General features: G+C 57.8%; 1 protein-coding gene across 3 annotated transcripts; it reads right to left on the bottom strand.

Annotated features, from left to right (window-relative positions):
• Positions 1-3,013: 3,013 nt before the first annotated feature.
• LHX3 (LIM homeobox 3) lies at positions 3,014-10,230 on the bottom strand. 3 transcript variants are annotated; one of them, XM_040531946.1, is made up of 6 exons: positions 10,106-10,230; positions 7,387-7,558; positions 6,802-7,004; positions 6,440-6,591; positions 6,167-6,338; positions 3,014-4,575 (listed from the first exon to the last, which is right to left on the bottom strand). In XM_040531946.1, the coding sequence occupies exons 1-6, from the start codon at positions 10,173-10,175 to the stop codon at positions 4,157-4,159; spliced, it is 1,188 nt and encodes a 395-aa protein (XP_040387880.1). In that variant the 5' UTR covers positions 10,176-10,230; the 3' UTR covers positions 3,014-4,156. The 3 variants fall into 3 exon arrangements, with proteins under 3 accessions (XP_040387880.1, XP_040387881.1, XP_040387878.1); XM_040531947.1 differs by having other exon boundaries at positions 6,802-6,970; XM_040531944.1 differs by having other exon boundaries at positions 6,440-7,004.
• Between the last annotated feature and the right edge of the window lie 3,490 nt (positions 10,231-13,720).

Raw genomic sequence — 13,720 nt, 5'->3', positions numbered from 1 at the left:
TAAAATATTTTTCATCACCACGTTGCGAAATGCTGAGCACAAAAGCAGCGAGTGCTTTGTGCGCCCTAAATCAACACCTTCGCTGGGCTCTGTTCCCTGTCCACTACATCTGCGCCAACAAACACGCCTGCGTGTGTGCTTCAGCACAAAATGCATCCCACTTAGAGACATGATAAAGGTGTCAGAAAGAAAAAAAAAAAAAAAAACTAATTTAAACACCTTTGCTTTTTTTTTTTTTTTCCCAGCATATTTTTGCTCGTTTGGTTTTCCTGTCATGTTTTAACAAAGCCATTTGCTGCCTGTAAACGTTGTTTCAGTGCATAAATTGTGCAGGTCTCCGCTTTCCTGCCTTCCCTGAGCCGTGCAGGCTTCGCTGCGTCGGGTTACGGCCGCGAGGAGTTGGCTCCGCTCCGCCGTGAGCAGGTTGCAGAGCCCGTGGAAACTGAAAAAAAACCAAACAAAAGAGTGGCGGGGCTCTCGCCTGGCCTGAGAGGTCTGCCTCTCACAGGGAATCAGGATGAGGACAAATTAGTTATTTCTGCTGTTTGGCATGAAACCTAAACATTTTCTGCGTCTGTAGGGAACACGAATTCAGGGCACAAGGACTCATACAATGTGAAATCGCTGTTCAGAAAGAAAAGATTCATACGTTACATTTTCCTCCCAGAGAGCATGAAAAAAGCCTTACCTCCCGTCATGCACTACACGAACCAGCGGAGGTTATAAAGCCCCCCTGCAAACTGAGCAGTGCAAAGCCCCTCTTCCTAATTCCGTCTGGCTTTACAAGCTGTCAGTCAGTTGCATGCTGTTAGTTTTATTTGCTTCTTCCAAATTGGTTTTCTCTTTAACAGGAGGAAGGCATTTATATTAATGGCACCCCTGGGCCTCAGCCCTGGAAAGAGAGCAACCCCCGACTCCTGTGGGATGGGACGGGACGGGACGGGACGGGATGGTCGGGGAGCTCCTCGGGACAGGGCTTTTGGGGAGCTTCTCTCTGCGTGCAGGCGACCGTGAGCACCGGGACCTTCCAGCCCCTTCTGCCGTTCAGCAAAGCACAAAGGAACAGGGGGAATTTGCATTTCTTCTTTTCTTAAATCCAGGCATCCCCGGGCAATTCCCCAAGCGAGAGGAACAGTGCCGGGTGTTTGCTGTGAGGGAAACCAGGAAAAAAATCTACAGAATACTTGTTCGGTAGTTACAGTCTCTAGACAGTGGTTTTATAACAGCATCATCAGCCTAAAGTAAACTACATTTTTGTCTTTCTGCTCTTGTTTTCTTCTCTTTAAAATCAGTCTTTTCTATGAAATTATTATTTATACTTTAAGTGCCAAATGTCTCAATGTAAAACAATTAGCCTGATTTGGAGGGGGTGTTTCTAGACCAGAGAAATAGAATAGAAAAAAAAAATATTGACAACAAGAACTCTTTTCTTCTTGGGTGAAGCTTTGTCATCTGATTTTTAAAATCCTATAAATTTCTGATTAATCCTTATGGTTCAGTAAGAAACACCCCTGCAATGTGGCCCCGAGCTAGCAGCAACAGTTGTCCCGTCCCTCCTCGGTTCTGGTGCAGGCAGAGAGCGGCTCCTGAGCCCCGCTGCCGAGCCCAGCTCCGACCTCGGGCCTGGCCGAGGCTGAATTCAGCATCACCCGCCTGAGATCTCCCCTGGGAGCTGAGGCATGAGGGGTTTCACACCAACAGCCACACGGTGCCACGCCCCAGGGTTTCTCCCTGCCTTGCCATAGCCCTTGGACTGGGTCTCCTGCAAAAAGAGCAAATTCTGCGTCCGCACCCGTTGTGCTTTGGGTGCTTTAGCCCCAGTCCCGGTGGCGGCAAACACCCAGGAGCTGTGTGCTGGCAGCTCTCCCTGCAGCAGGCAGCAGCCGTGGGCATCGCGCGGGCTCACAGCTCAGCCCCGGCAGGCTGCCGACAGCGCGCAGCGAGCACAGGCTGGACGTGCTGCTGCTTCTCAGATGTGATGTGTGTAAGGGGAGACGCTTGCGCAGCACTGCTGGCTAACTGTATTTTGTCAAGTAGAAACAATTCTGCAACTACTGCCAACGCCTGCTGGCTTCCAGAGACATCGCTGTCGCACCCTCACCTGTGTGCTACAGCCAGCATGTGGCCGCCCGCGGCTGCACAACAGCAAGGGCTGCCGTAGGGGGAGATCAGAGACAAAGGGCACGGCGCCTGCTCCTGCAGGCGAAGGAAAGGGACACAAACCCTGGGCACCTGCCTGGGCACAGTGCAGCGCTTCCCTGCCCGGCTGCCCCCTGCGGAGCTGCCTGCGCTGCCCGCTGGGCTGCGAGCGCTCGGAGCTGCTCACAAATGTGCCCCAGCCTCCCGGGGCAGGGAGAGGCTGGAAGCCCACGTGCTTTAAAAAATATCTCCCACCTGCTTCTTAAATCAGACTTCAGTAGAGCGCTTCTCTCTGCTCCGAGCTGCCTGACCGCAGGAATTTGTATATGAAGACACGCGTGTGCACGTGCCTCTCACGCGTGTGTACGCGCACAGGGGATGTGTATGTTTGGCCAAACTTAATTCCTTTTTTTTTTTTTTTTTTTTCCCTGATTTCTCTTTGAAATATTCCAATCTACGTTATACTGTTCCCTGTGCACAACTTCCAGTTCACAGCTGTACAACATCAGGCTCCGGTAATTGCTCTTGCTTTGTCGCCACAACTTTCTGCCTTACATATTTCTAACTTTGCAATGAATGCTGAAAAATAACCATGACCCACCAAAAACGATCAGGGGCTGTGCCTGCATGGAGCAATGCTGTTTGGATCTCCCAAGGGCTGCCAGCCTCTAAAACCGTCATTTTTTGTTTCTGCTTATCAAGGCATTTTTACATCAGTGGGATTGCTGCTGTATTGCTGGGAAGAGTGCGCTTTGACACTTTGGTGAATCACAGCCTCAAGTTCTGGAGATTTTTACGTTTATTTCCAGGTGTGGTGTTTACCTATATTGATGCTTTTGATGTGAATTTAGCAAAAGACTATTTAAAGCTTAGCTGACAAATTTATTTGTAGTCTTGAAGTATTTGATCATCAGAGAGAAAGCGAGAATATAAATAAAAGACACGGGACGTTCACATAATCTACAGTAAATTCAACCATTTTTACAGGTAACAATATACATAATGCCTTGCCTTTCCTCACGATCGGCTCACGCCGTATCTGCAGGATGACACAAATGTCTCAGACAGAGAAGTGCCACCAGGGAGGCGAGCACTTGCCACGACAAGGAGCGGCTGAAACGGAGCCACCGGCCCCTGCCCAGAGCCCTCCTGGGAAGGAATTTGGCAACAAGACATCAGGACGAGTCTGAGACACTTTGCAGTAAAACTCTTGCAAAGGGATTTTAAAGAAAAGCATGAAATTCACAACCCAGAGCCACTGGTGTTCCCGGGCCAAGAAAAAACACCTCTTGCCCTCGAGATAAAAGTGTAGTCATTTGGTAATAAATACAGCTATTCACGGTTTAATGCTTATCTGGAAGAATAAAACTAGGAATCTACAAATTAAAAAGATGAGAAGCAGAGTTAACATGATCTTCACTTTACAAAGGAGAAGAGTTGCTGATCAGTGATTGGCATATTAAAGAGCATTTCATTTTAGAAAAGTGAACGTAAATTGGAAATAAAACCAAACATACCCCATCGGTGCGCTTTTAAAAAATCTGCTGGAAGAACAGAGAGGTTTTCTACCATGGATTTCTGAAGTGATTCACTATCAACATTTCTCCTATAGAAATATAGACATTGTCACAACTTTTACTGTGGATGAGGACTTTATTTTCTCTTAAAAAGGTTTTCGGCGTGGATGGGTGATGAAGCAAGTCCTCGCTTTGGAGAATGCACTGACAACAGAAAGCAAAATACCTTCTATCAAATCTGTAAAGCACAAGTCTCGGTGTTTAGTAAAGACACAATGACCGGTTCGTTTGGACGTCCCTTATGCTGTGGTCTCCCTTTGACCGCCGTCCGCTGCTGACCCACCGCCGGGTCGCCTCCGAAAGCCCGTCGGTGCTCGCCGTGCCGGCGCCTTCCTGCCCCGCTCGGCCTCAGGGCCTGTCCGTGCCTTTTCTCCGGGAGCAGACGGCGTTTGAGAGCGACGGGTCCTTCCCCTTCCCACTGCACGGTGGTGGATCCTGTATCAAAACTGAGCGTGGTCGACTTCGTCCAGCCACGAGGCTGGGCTGGCAGGAAAATCCGGGTACCCCCCGCTGCTGCCGGTGGAGAGGTCGGAGCTGGGTCCGTTCCCGGCCAGGACCCTCATGGGCTGGGGCACCCCCTGTCCGCCTTGTCCCATGATGCCCAGGCTGTTGTCGGGGTAAACCAAGCTGGAGATTAAAGGCTGGTGGCCCGGCAGCGCTTGCAAGGAGGCTGGGGACTGGGGTATCCCGTAGGGGCTGTTGGAGCGCAAGTCGTGGTACTGGTCCTGAGCTGGGATGCCGCTGTGATCCAGAGCAAAGCTCCCGTTGGTCCCAGCCTGCCTCCCCAGAGCCGGGGACGCCTCGCTGAGGTTGCTGTAAATCCCGTTGGAGTGGCTCATCTCGGACATGGAGGGCTCGTCTGAAAGGGAAGCGCACTGGTTTTACTGGGGGAGCGCCGGCACCGCCGGCAGCAGCGCGGGAGCTCCGCGAGCCCCGGGTATAAACAGATGAGATGGATGGAGCTGAGCAGCCACGCGCTCGCTACTTGTAATTCCTTATTATTCCTGTCCTTGCTGACGGCTCTCCGTAGAAGGCCACGGGATTATTTTGTCTGAGTACAAATGTCTAATACATTTTGGATCTAAAAAATGTGCACAAAGAGCACAAAAAGCACATATTAAAATGTAAGAATGTAATTTAAAAATAATCCTTTGAAGGGCAATGTGAGTTCAAGATCTTTCATTTCTGCATTTCTGTTTGGCTTTGAGGTTTATCTTGAATTTTGCTGTCTTTTTTAGGAGCTACCTGAGCCCTCGCCAGCTCAAGAAAACTTTCCATTGCCCAGAAAAAAAAATAAAATGAAAAACTATTAAATCTCAGCAGTATTTGTTGGCTCAGGAACAGGCTAATGAAATGTATTTGTACGACTTAAGAATACTTCTGAAAAATATTTTTTAAGTTACCAGCAAAAATTGTTTGCTTTCATCAGGGGTTTTACGAACACTGAGAGCCGCTCGGTTGCCTAGGATACAAACCTGTTTCTGGCATCAAGCTATCAATAATTGTTCAACATTTTTTAGTTATTATTTATAGTATATTCATATTTAATGACGCTGGTGCGCAGTGTGTATACACAGGCTTGAAAATCAAACAGTATTTAGGAACGCAGAAGAGAAGCTGGAGCACGGAGCCGTGTGAGCAGGAGCACACGTGCCCTACAGGCAGATGGGCACAGGTTTGCATCTCAGCTTCTCTCCTGTGCCCGTGGGAGCGACGCTCACACCGACACGCGCGGCTGAGCCCTGCAGTAACGCAGCCCAGAAACCCTCAGCAGAGACCCTCTGGCGCTGGGGCTGCTCTGGGCACAAGCCGGGGCCGTGCAGGATGCGGCCCCTGGGCAGCAGCGCAGCAGCAGCCCCCAGCGCAGGGCCGCATCCTGCTCCGGCAGCGAGCTGCCCTGTGTCTGGAAAACCCCGGGCTAAGGCCGTGCAGGTGAGAGCAAACGCAGGCGTGGTCTGCCCCAAAAACGGGGCCCCGCGACCCCAGCATCCTTCACAGAGCCATCTCCCTTGTGCGCAGAGCAGAGGGGCAGCTGCTTCTCGGTTCTGTGGGGGCTGCTGACTTGCGACCACACGAATAAAGCTGCCTCTAAGGGGGATTAAAAAAATCGACATGCTTTTAGCGATCCTTCAGCTCCGTGCTTCTGGGCTCTGGGATTTGTATGCCTAAGAGCCCCTCAGAAAGGCCATGTGCGGGGGCAGCTCGGACACCCCAGCGGCAGCCGGGAGCTCTCCCTGCTCTCCCCACACCGGAGGCAGCCCCCAGGGGGACGGGTCCTGCACCCCGCGGTTCCCCCACCACGGCAGCCCCCGAGCTCAGCACCTCTCCCCCCAGCCCCCCCCTCTCCCTCCCGGGGAACCTGCTTTCACCCCGCATATTCCGGCCGAAAATTGCTATCAGGATAATAAAAAGAAGGTGAAATAAAAAGCAAAGCCCCGTCGGGGACCGACCTGTGAAGGAGACCTCGGCGTCGCTGTCGGGGCCCTCCTCCTGGATGCTGTCCTTGTCGGACTTGGAGGCGCCCCGGGAGCGCTTCATGTTCCTGAAGTACTGCCCCCACCGCTGCCTCCCCGCGTCCTTCTTCAGCCTCTTCTCCTTGGCCCGGCGGTTCTGGAACCACACCTGCGAGCAGGGCAGGCCGGCAGCTCGCTCCGCACCGCGCCGGATCCGGCCCCGCTGCCCCCCCCCCCCCCCCCTCCAGGGTGCCCCCCCCGGGCGCTCACCTGCACCACCCGCATGTCCAGCCCGGTCTCCGACGAGAGCTGCTCCCGGACGTGCCGCGCCGGCTTGGGCGAGTTGTTGTAGGCGTTTTTCAGGGTCTCCAGCTGCTTGGCCGTGATGGTGGTGCGGGGCCGCTTGGCCGTCGACTCAGCCTCTGCCGGCGGGGGGTTGGGGGGGGGGATCAGCAGCCGGGTCCCCGAGGGGAGCCGGGACCCCCGGCCTCCCCCAGCGCCCCACCCGACGGCAGCGGCCGCCGGCCCCGCTCCCCCCCCTCCCCGAGGCTCGGGCGGCTCCCGACGGGCAGGGGGGGGGCCGGGCCGGGCCTCTCCAGCCCCCGGGGGTGTAGGGGACGGGGCGGGGGTACCTCTCTGCTTGGCCGTCTCGTAGTCGGCCTTGCAGACCAGCCTGCTGTCCTCCATCAGGTAGAACTCGTCGCCGGTGGCCAGCTGCCGCTTGCAGACGATGCAGGCGAAGCAGTGCAGGTGGTACACGAAGTCCTGCGCCCGCCGCACCACCTGGGTCGGGGGGATGCCCTGCTGGCAGGCGGCACACTTCGTCCCGAAGCGCCTGGGCGGGGGGGGGGGGGGACAAGCGGCGGCCGCTGAGAGCGGAGGCGGCGGCTGGGGGGGGGAACGGCGGCGGCTGGGCCGCTCCCCGCGGGGCTACTACACCTCGGGGCTACCACCCCTCGGGGCTACCACCCCTCGGGGCTACCCCGCCGTGCCGCCCCCTCGGGGCTACCCCTCGGCGGTCCTACCCATCGGTGCTCCTACCCCTCGGGGCTACCCCTCGGGTTACCCCGCCGCCCCCTCGGGGCTACTACAACACGGTGCTACCCCTCGGGGCTCCTACCCCTCGGGGCTACCCCGCCGTGCGGCCCCTTCGGTCCTGCCCCTCGATGGTTCCCTCTCGGTTCTGCCCCCTCGGTTCTGCCCCCGGCCCCACGCACTTGAAGAAGTCCTCCTTGCAGTACACGCCGTCCCCGCGGCTGAAGCACTTCTCGGCCAGCTGCGTCTGGCAGTCGGAGCATTTCAGGCACTTGCTGTGCCAGTGCCGGTCCAGGACCTTGAGGATGAACCTGTCCACGATGTGCTGGTTGCAGCCGGCGCACAGCGGGATCTCTGCGGGAGGCAGCCCCCCGTCAGCCGCCGCCCCCACGGCTCCGCTGCCCCCCCCGCCCGACCCCGGCCCGGTTCTCCCCGGGTCCCCCCCCCGTGGGGGCGGCCGGGGACCGGCACGAAAAAATGTCCTTTTCGTCCGATTTCGTTGGCGCGGCGCCGTGCGAGCCTCTGCCCGCAGCCGCGGCCCCGAGCCGAGCTCCCTCTGCGAAGAGCCCGGGGGAGCCGGGGAAAATAAGAAGGGAGGTGACGGGGGGCGGGGGGGGAATAAACCCGGGCCGAGCCGAAAACCCCGAGAGTCTGATCGCAGTTATTCCGGGCTTTTTTTTTTTTTTTTTTTTTTTTTTTTCTCTTTTCCTATGCTTCAAGATTTCACCCGTAAATAGCGGCGGGGTAGCCTAGTCGGGGTGGGGAAAAATCTGATAAAAATAACGAGAATTGTACTGAAAATAAAATGCAGCAGGATTGTCTCGTCGCCCTACAGATATCGGCAGAGATGATATAGAAATATCTGATATAGAGATACGGATAGAAATAGAGAGAGAGAAAAATGAACAGAGGCGTAGATAGAAAATGAAAATCTACGGACGTGTAGCCATAAATATACGGATATCGATATTTAGGCACAGGTGGGTAAAATGTAGATACGGAGGTACATAAATACAGCTGCATCGCTGTAGGTACAGCCGTAGGGAACACCCGGAGCCAGCCGAGCAGATGTAGATAAAGGCGGCCACGGGGGGGTCCGTGCGCGGAGATAACCGCACGGAGCGGTACGGCCGGGCAGGAGCGGAGGTGATGTCGTTACAGCGGAATCCTCCCCGCAACGCCCGGCCGCGTCCGAGCGAGAAGAGCCCGCACAAAAAATGCCCGAGAAAAAAAAAAAAAAAAAAAAAAGACTCCCGAGCAAAAAATCGCCCGAGCTAAAAATCTCCCGCAACGGCTGCGATCCGGGCAGCGGCGGCGGCCGGCTCCGAGCTGCCCGCAGAGACCGGGACGCCACCGGCACGGCCACCGCCACCGTCCCTGTCCCCGTCCCTTACGCTGCTGCATGGTGCCCCCCGGCGGCTCGGCGCAGTCAGGCGGGGCGCAGCCACCCGCGCATCTTCCGCGCCCGCCGCCTCCGCAGGCGCCGCCCGTCCCGTCGCGGCCGGGGCTCGGAACCGGGCGCTGCCCACCCCCCCCCCCCCAGGCCCTCCCCGGCCCCCCGGGACCGCGGCGGCGCTGGAGCCCCCCCCGGCCGCTGCCACCCCCGCGGCGCCGGGGCTTGAGCGGCCGCAGCGCGGTATTTTCAGCCGCCGGCCGTGCCCGCCGGTGCCGCTCCGAGCGGCGGGCAGGGCATCGCTGCGAGCCGTATTTAACCCCCCCGGGCCGGCGGAACGTCCCCCCCCCCCCCCTCCCGCCGCCCCTTCCCGGCTGGGCACGGCGGGAGGGCGACGGCTCCGGGGTGCCCGGAAACGAAAGCCGGGCGGGGCCGCCCCCCGACGGGGCAGGGGACGGGCAGGGGGCCGAGCCGGCCCCGGGGGCACCGCCGGGGGGGTGTCGGGGGGGGGGCAGCGGCGGCCGGTGCCCGGATTTCGTTGTGCGCCGCCGAGCGAGGGCTTTGCCGAGGGAAAACAGCACCGCGCGGCTCCGCACCCCGGGGGCACGAACGGACACCCCCCCCCGGGCCCGGCACCCCGGCACGGTGAGCCCCCCCCACAGCTCCCCGAGCCCCCCCAGAGCCCCGCCGAGCCCCTCGCGTTGCCTCCCCGGCCCCCGGCCCTATTTACGGGCATCGCCTCCCGCGGGGAGCCGGCGTTGCGGTGCGGTTCCTTCCCCCGGGGATTGGCCCCGCGCCGGTTTTCGCCTCCTGCCCGCGGGGCCAAACGCGCAGCGACCGCGGGGAGCCGCCGGGGGAGGCCGCGGGGCGGCGGAGCGGGCGCTAAGCGGCGGCACCGGCCCGACGGCGGGGGGCTGCCGGGCTGACCGCGGCCCCGCTGCCCCGACGGCTCCGTCCCCGTCCCGGTCCCCGTCCCCGTCCCGGTCCCCGTTCCCGTCCCGGTCCTCGCCGCGCCTCCCCCCTGCTTTCGTTCGAAGCCCCCGCGCCGAGGGAGCGCGGCCCCGTTCCCTCCCGCCCCGACGTCTCCGCCGTTTGTTAAAGCGCGGGGAAAACGCGATTACGGGAGGAATTACCGGGAGCCTTTCCAGAGGGGGACAGAACCGGGGGAGGTGGCGCGGGGGGTGGCGGCAGCCGGGGAGGAGCGGCCGGGCGGGAGCCCCTCATTTTGTCCGGTAGCAGCCGCTGTGCCCCGCCGGGACGGACCCGACGGCAACGGAGGGACCGAAACGGGATCCTGGGGCGGGGGCGGCTGGGACCCACCGGGGATGCCACGGGGAAACGGAAGCAGCGGACGGCGGGGCTGGGCCACCCCCCCCGGTGCCGTCGGGGCGCCCCCAGCTCCCCGCAGCCAGCCCCGGCCGCGTCCCGGGGGTGCCCCGGGGGTGCGCGGAACCGGGGGCTCCCGGTGTGTCCGCGGGGCTCCGCGCGCCCCCCCCCCCCCACCTCACCTGGGCTCCGCGGGAAGGGGCAGAGCTCCGCTGCCTTCTCCGAGCCGCCGCGGACCCGCTCCAGCAGCATCGCGGCGCCGTCCGAGGTGCGCGGGGGCTGCGCGCTTGTGGCGGAGCCGCGCGGAGCGGAGCGGGGAGCGCCGGGGGCTTGGCCGCCGCCCGGGGCGGAGCGGGGAGAGCCGGGGGGGGGGGGGGGGGGGGCGGGCCGGGGGCGGCACCGAGCCGTCGGGCCGGGCACAGCTGGGCCGCGGTGCACCGAGGGGCTCTTTAGCATCACAAAAGAGCTCGGGGAGGGAGGGACCGGGGGGGAGGGGGGGGAACGGGGCCGTCCCCCACGTCCCACGCGTGTCCGGGGCTGTCGCCACCGGCAGCCGCCGCCCCCGGGTGCCAAAAGGCGTCGGGGCCCCCGCCGGGCCCCCGCCAAGTCCCCGCGGGGGAATCGCGCTGCGGCCCGGGCCCGAGGGAGCCGCCGTCGGGTGGAGCCCACCCCCCCCGGCCGGCCGCCCCCCCGCCGTCCCCCTGCCCGGATTTCGTTTGTCCCCGCGGGGCCGGCATCCCCCGACGGCAGCCGTGGGGTGCCGGGGGGCTCGGCCCCCTCCTCTAATTAGTTAATGAGCGGGGAGAGTCCGACCCATGGCGATCAGCGCCCTGCGGCTGGCAGAGGTTAATTGCGTTAATTGAGGACGGGGAGGATGTGGAGTTGCGTGGGTGTGCGTGTGTGCATATGTGTGAGCGTGTATGTATGTGTGCGTGTGCATCTGTGTGTGTGTTGTGTATGTGTGTGTGTGCATCTGTGTGTGTGCATTCACGTGTGCACACGTGTGCAGGGTGCACACGTGCAGGGCTGTGGTGCGTGCACGTAGGCTCAGGGCTGTGCACGCTCAGGGCTGTACATACAATTGTGTGTGCACATGTGGGTGTGCGTGTGTCCGTACGCAGGCTGCGTGTGTCTGTGCCAGGCTGCGCTTGGGTGTGCGGGGCCGTGTGGCAGCCCCTGTATCCGCGGGGGTGTGCGGGTTTGTGTCTGCACACGGCTGTGCGTGCCCGTGCCAGCCTGAGTCTGCCCTTGTACTTGTGCTTGGATGACCTTGGAGGTCTTCTCCAACCCTGATGGTTCTGTGCTGTATTGCGGGGATGTTTGTGCGTGTGCACATGTGTGTGTGTGGGGGGGGTGTTCGTGTGCATGCAGGGGGTGCATGTGTCCATGTGTCCGTGCGCAGCCCGGTGGGTGCGTGCGTGCGCGCTGCTTGTCCCAGGCGGCCGGAGCTGATAATTGTGGTTGTTACTACGAGCCCGCTAATCCCCCGAATCCCTTTACCTCCTGCTCGCAGGGGATTACAAATTAATAAAAGCAGCTTAGGGGCGGGAGCCTCCAAGCACACATATGTTCCTGCCGGAGGGCAGCACGGGGACTTTCGCCCGGCGGTGGGGACAGCCGGGGAGCAGGGCCCGCGTCGGCCCCGCACAGTCCCTGGGCATCCCGGGGGGCCAGGCTCCCTTCCACCCGCTCCCCTCCTGCGGCTCCTGCGTGGTGCAGAGCTGTGGAGGGTGATGCCCGCGTGGCCGGGGGACGGATCCCGGCCTGGGGGACAGCTCAGTCCCATAGGGTTGGATGATAAAGCAGGGAGACATTTTGGGGAGTGGGATCTGGGGTCCCCAAATAAACCGGGCTGGAATGCAGCCAGGGCACAGGTGGAGCTGGCGGAGCATCGCCAGCACCGTGCCCCAGTAGTGCTGGGTTCAGGGGCAAGTCCAACTGGGTACCGCTGGCACTGGCTGCACTGGGGCTCCCCGACACCCCCCCCATGGCCACAAACAGCTCCTGGGGGCGGACGAGGGGGGCAGGTGATGACCCACGCAGTCGCTTTTAAGCTCGGTTTTATAAGTGGATTTTTAGTCTGATCCTCTAAGGAAGCAGTTTAAGAAAGCAGGCAGGCGTGTTTCATGTGGTGGCGGCTGTTCCTCGTGCGCACGGTGCTGGGCACAGTCCTGGCAGCTGTGGCTTTATGGGACGAAGGGCAGCAGCCCCTTGGCTTTATGGGACAAGGTGACTCCACACCGTGGCAGCATCTCTGCAGGTTTCCACAAAAGCCCCTTTGGATGTAAAAATAATAGTTGGTCAGAAGCCAACAGTTTTTCTGTCACTCCTGCAAAAGTTTACCAACGTTTTACAAAGTTGTGAGAACCGTGGAAAAAAAATGGAATAAAATTTCCATGTTCCTGGCACTTTTTAAAATTAAGTACCTACATAAAATAACGGTTATGATTGGCAATGGGTGCGTATACGAGCTAACCTTGCAATATAGTTTAGCTAAAAAGAACTTGAAAATATAGATAAAATCCCAAAACGCAGCATTTTGCCCAAATGTTTGCGATTTATTTTTAACAAGCACATTAGTTTACAGTTTAGTACAAAATGTTTACTTTTCCTTCCTAGAGAGAGTTTAAAAAACAAAAACAACCCTCCCAAAAGAATAGACATGAAAGCAGCAAGTTACTGAATTGAAATAAATAAAACATTTAAATTACCGAACTGTTATAGTCACTACTTTCAACATCTCATATGCAATGCACACGCCTAGAAAACACACTTTGGGCCTTTTGTTGAGCCGGCGGTTCCCACCCAGTTCTCAGTAAGAACAGCAGGATGGATACAGCGCTGGAAAACAAAAATTAGAGTTCTCGGGAATAATTTAGTCAGGTTTCTTTAGCACTTGCACCTTTTCTTTCTCTCACCAGCCACATCGCACAGTATTCCTTTTATTTTCCATGCAGCTTTAGTATTTCCTCTTTAGGAGACTGAATTACAAAGGGCCAGAAATCCTTACTGGAAGCATTAATAGCATTGCAGAAACTTCTTATACGATACAATGCAGAAACAGAAGTCCCAGGACTAAGGAGAAGGTGGTGTGAGGCGTCTTTGAAAAGGAAACACTTCCTTGTGACACTGATGTGCAGTGGGGCAATGCAGCACCACACATTCCCCAGCAGACATAACACATCTTTACAACCAAAGTATATCAAAGGACAAAAAATTCATTATAAAGATACAAAATAAGAACAAGTAAACCAAGATTTACACAACTGAGTCCAAAGTCGAGAAAACCTTTCCAGCTGAGGTCACTACTAGCAATTAAAGTGAAAGCCTGAGCCAGTTCAATGGCAACACTGAGTTACAGCACCGACACAATCGACATCTTAATTTCATGCTTTTACACTCTTAAGAAATAAAAAAACATCACTGGAAATCTGCGAAGCTGTTCATTTTGTCATGTTTCCAGCAGGGCCACAGTAACATGATAGTTATTGGTATGTAGCAAAAAAAACCAACAACCCTAAAACTTATTCTGACAACACATTTGCTGCTGTTTTAATGGCAAAATTACCCCTACAAACCTTCAAAAGCTTTTTGTTTTCCTGCGTAGATGAAAATACAATTAACGAGTCAAAGCTAACAAACTCAGGTTAATATATTCAGTAAATTTTGAACAGCAGGTGTAATTTCTGCTTTTCTACTGCAAAATGTGCAATGATACTGACGGCAGGAAATTCACGGTCCCATAGAAACTGAGAAAATTTTCTATACCCAATATTTGCTGTGCTTTTTTTTGTGCT

The sequence above is a fragment of the Cygnus olor genome, chromosome 19 (genome assembly GCF_009769625.2).
Source record: "Cygnus olor isolate bCygOlo1 chromosome 19, bCygOlo1.pri.v2, whole genome shotgun sequence".
In the NCBI taxonomy this organism is placed as follows: domain Eukaryota; kingdom Metazoa; phylum Chordata; class Aves; order Anseriformes; family Anatidae; genus Cygnus; species Cygnus olor.
This window is presented reverse-complemented; position numbering and strand designations above follow the sequence as displayed.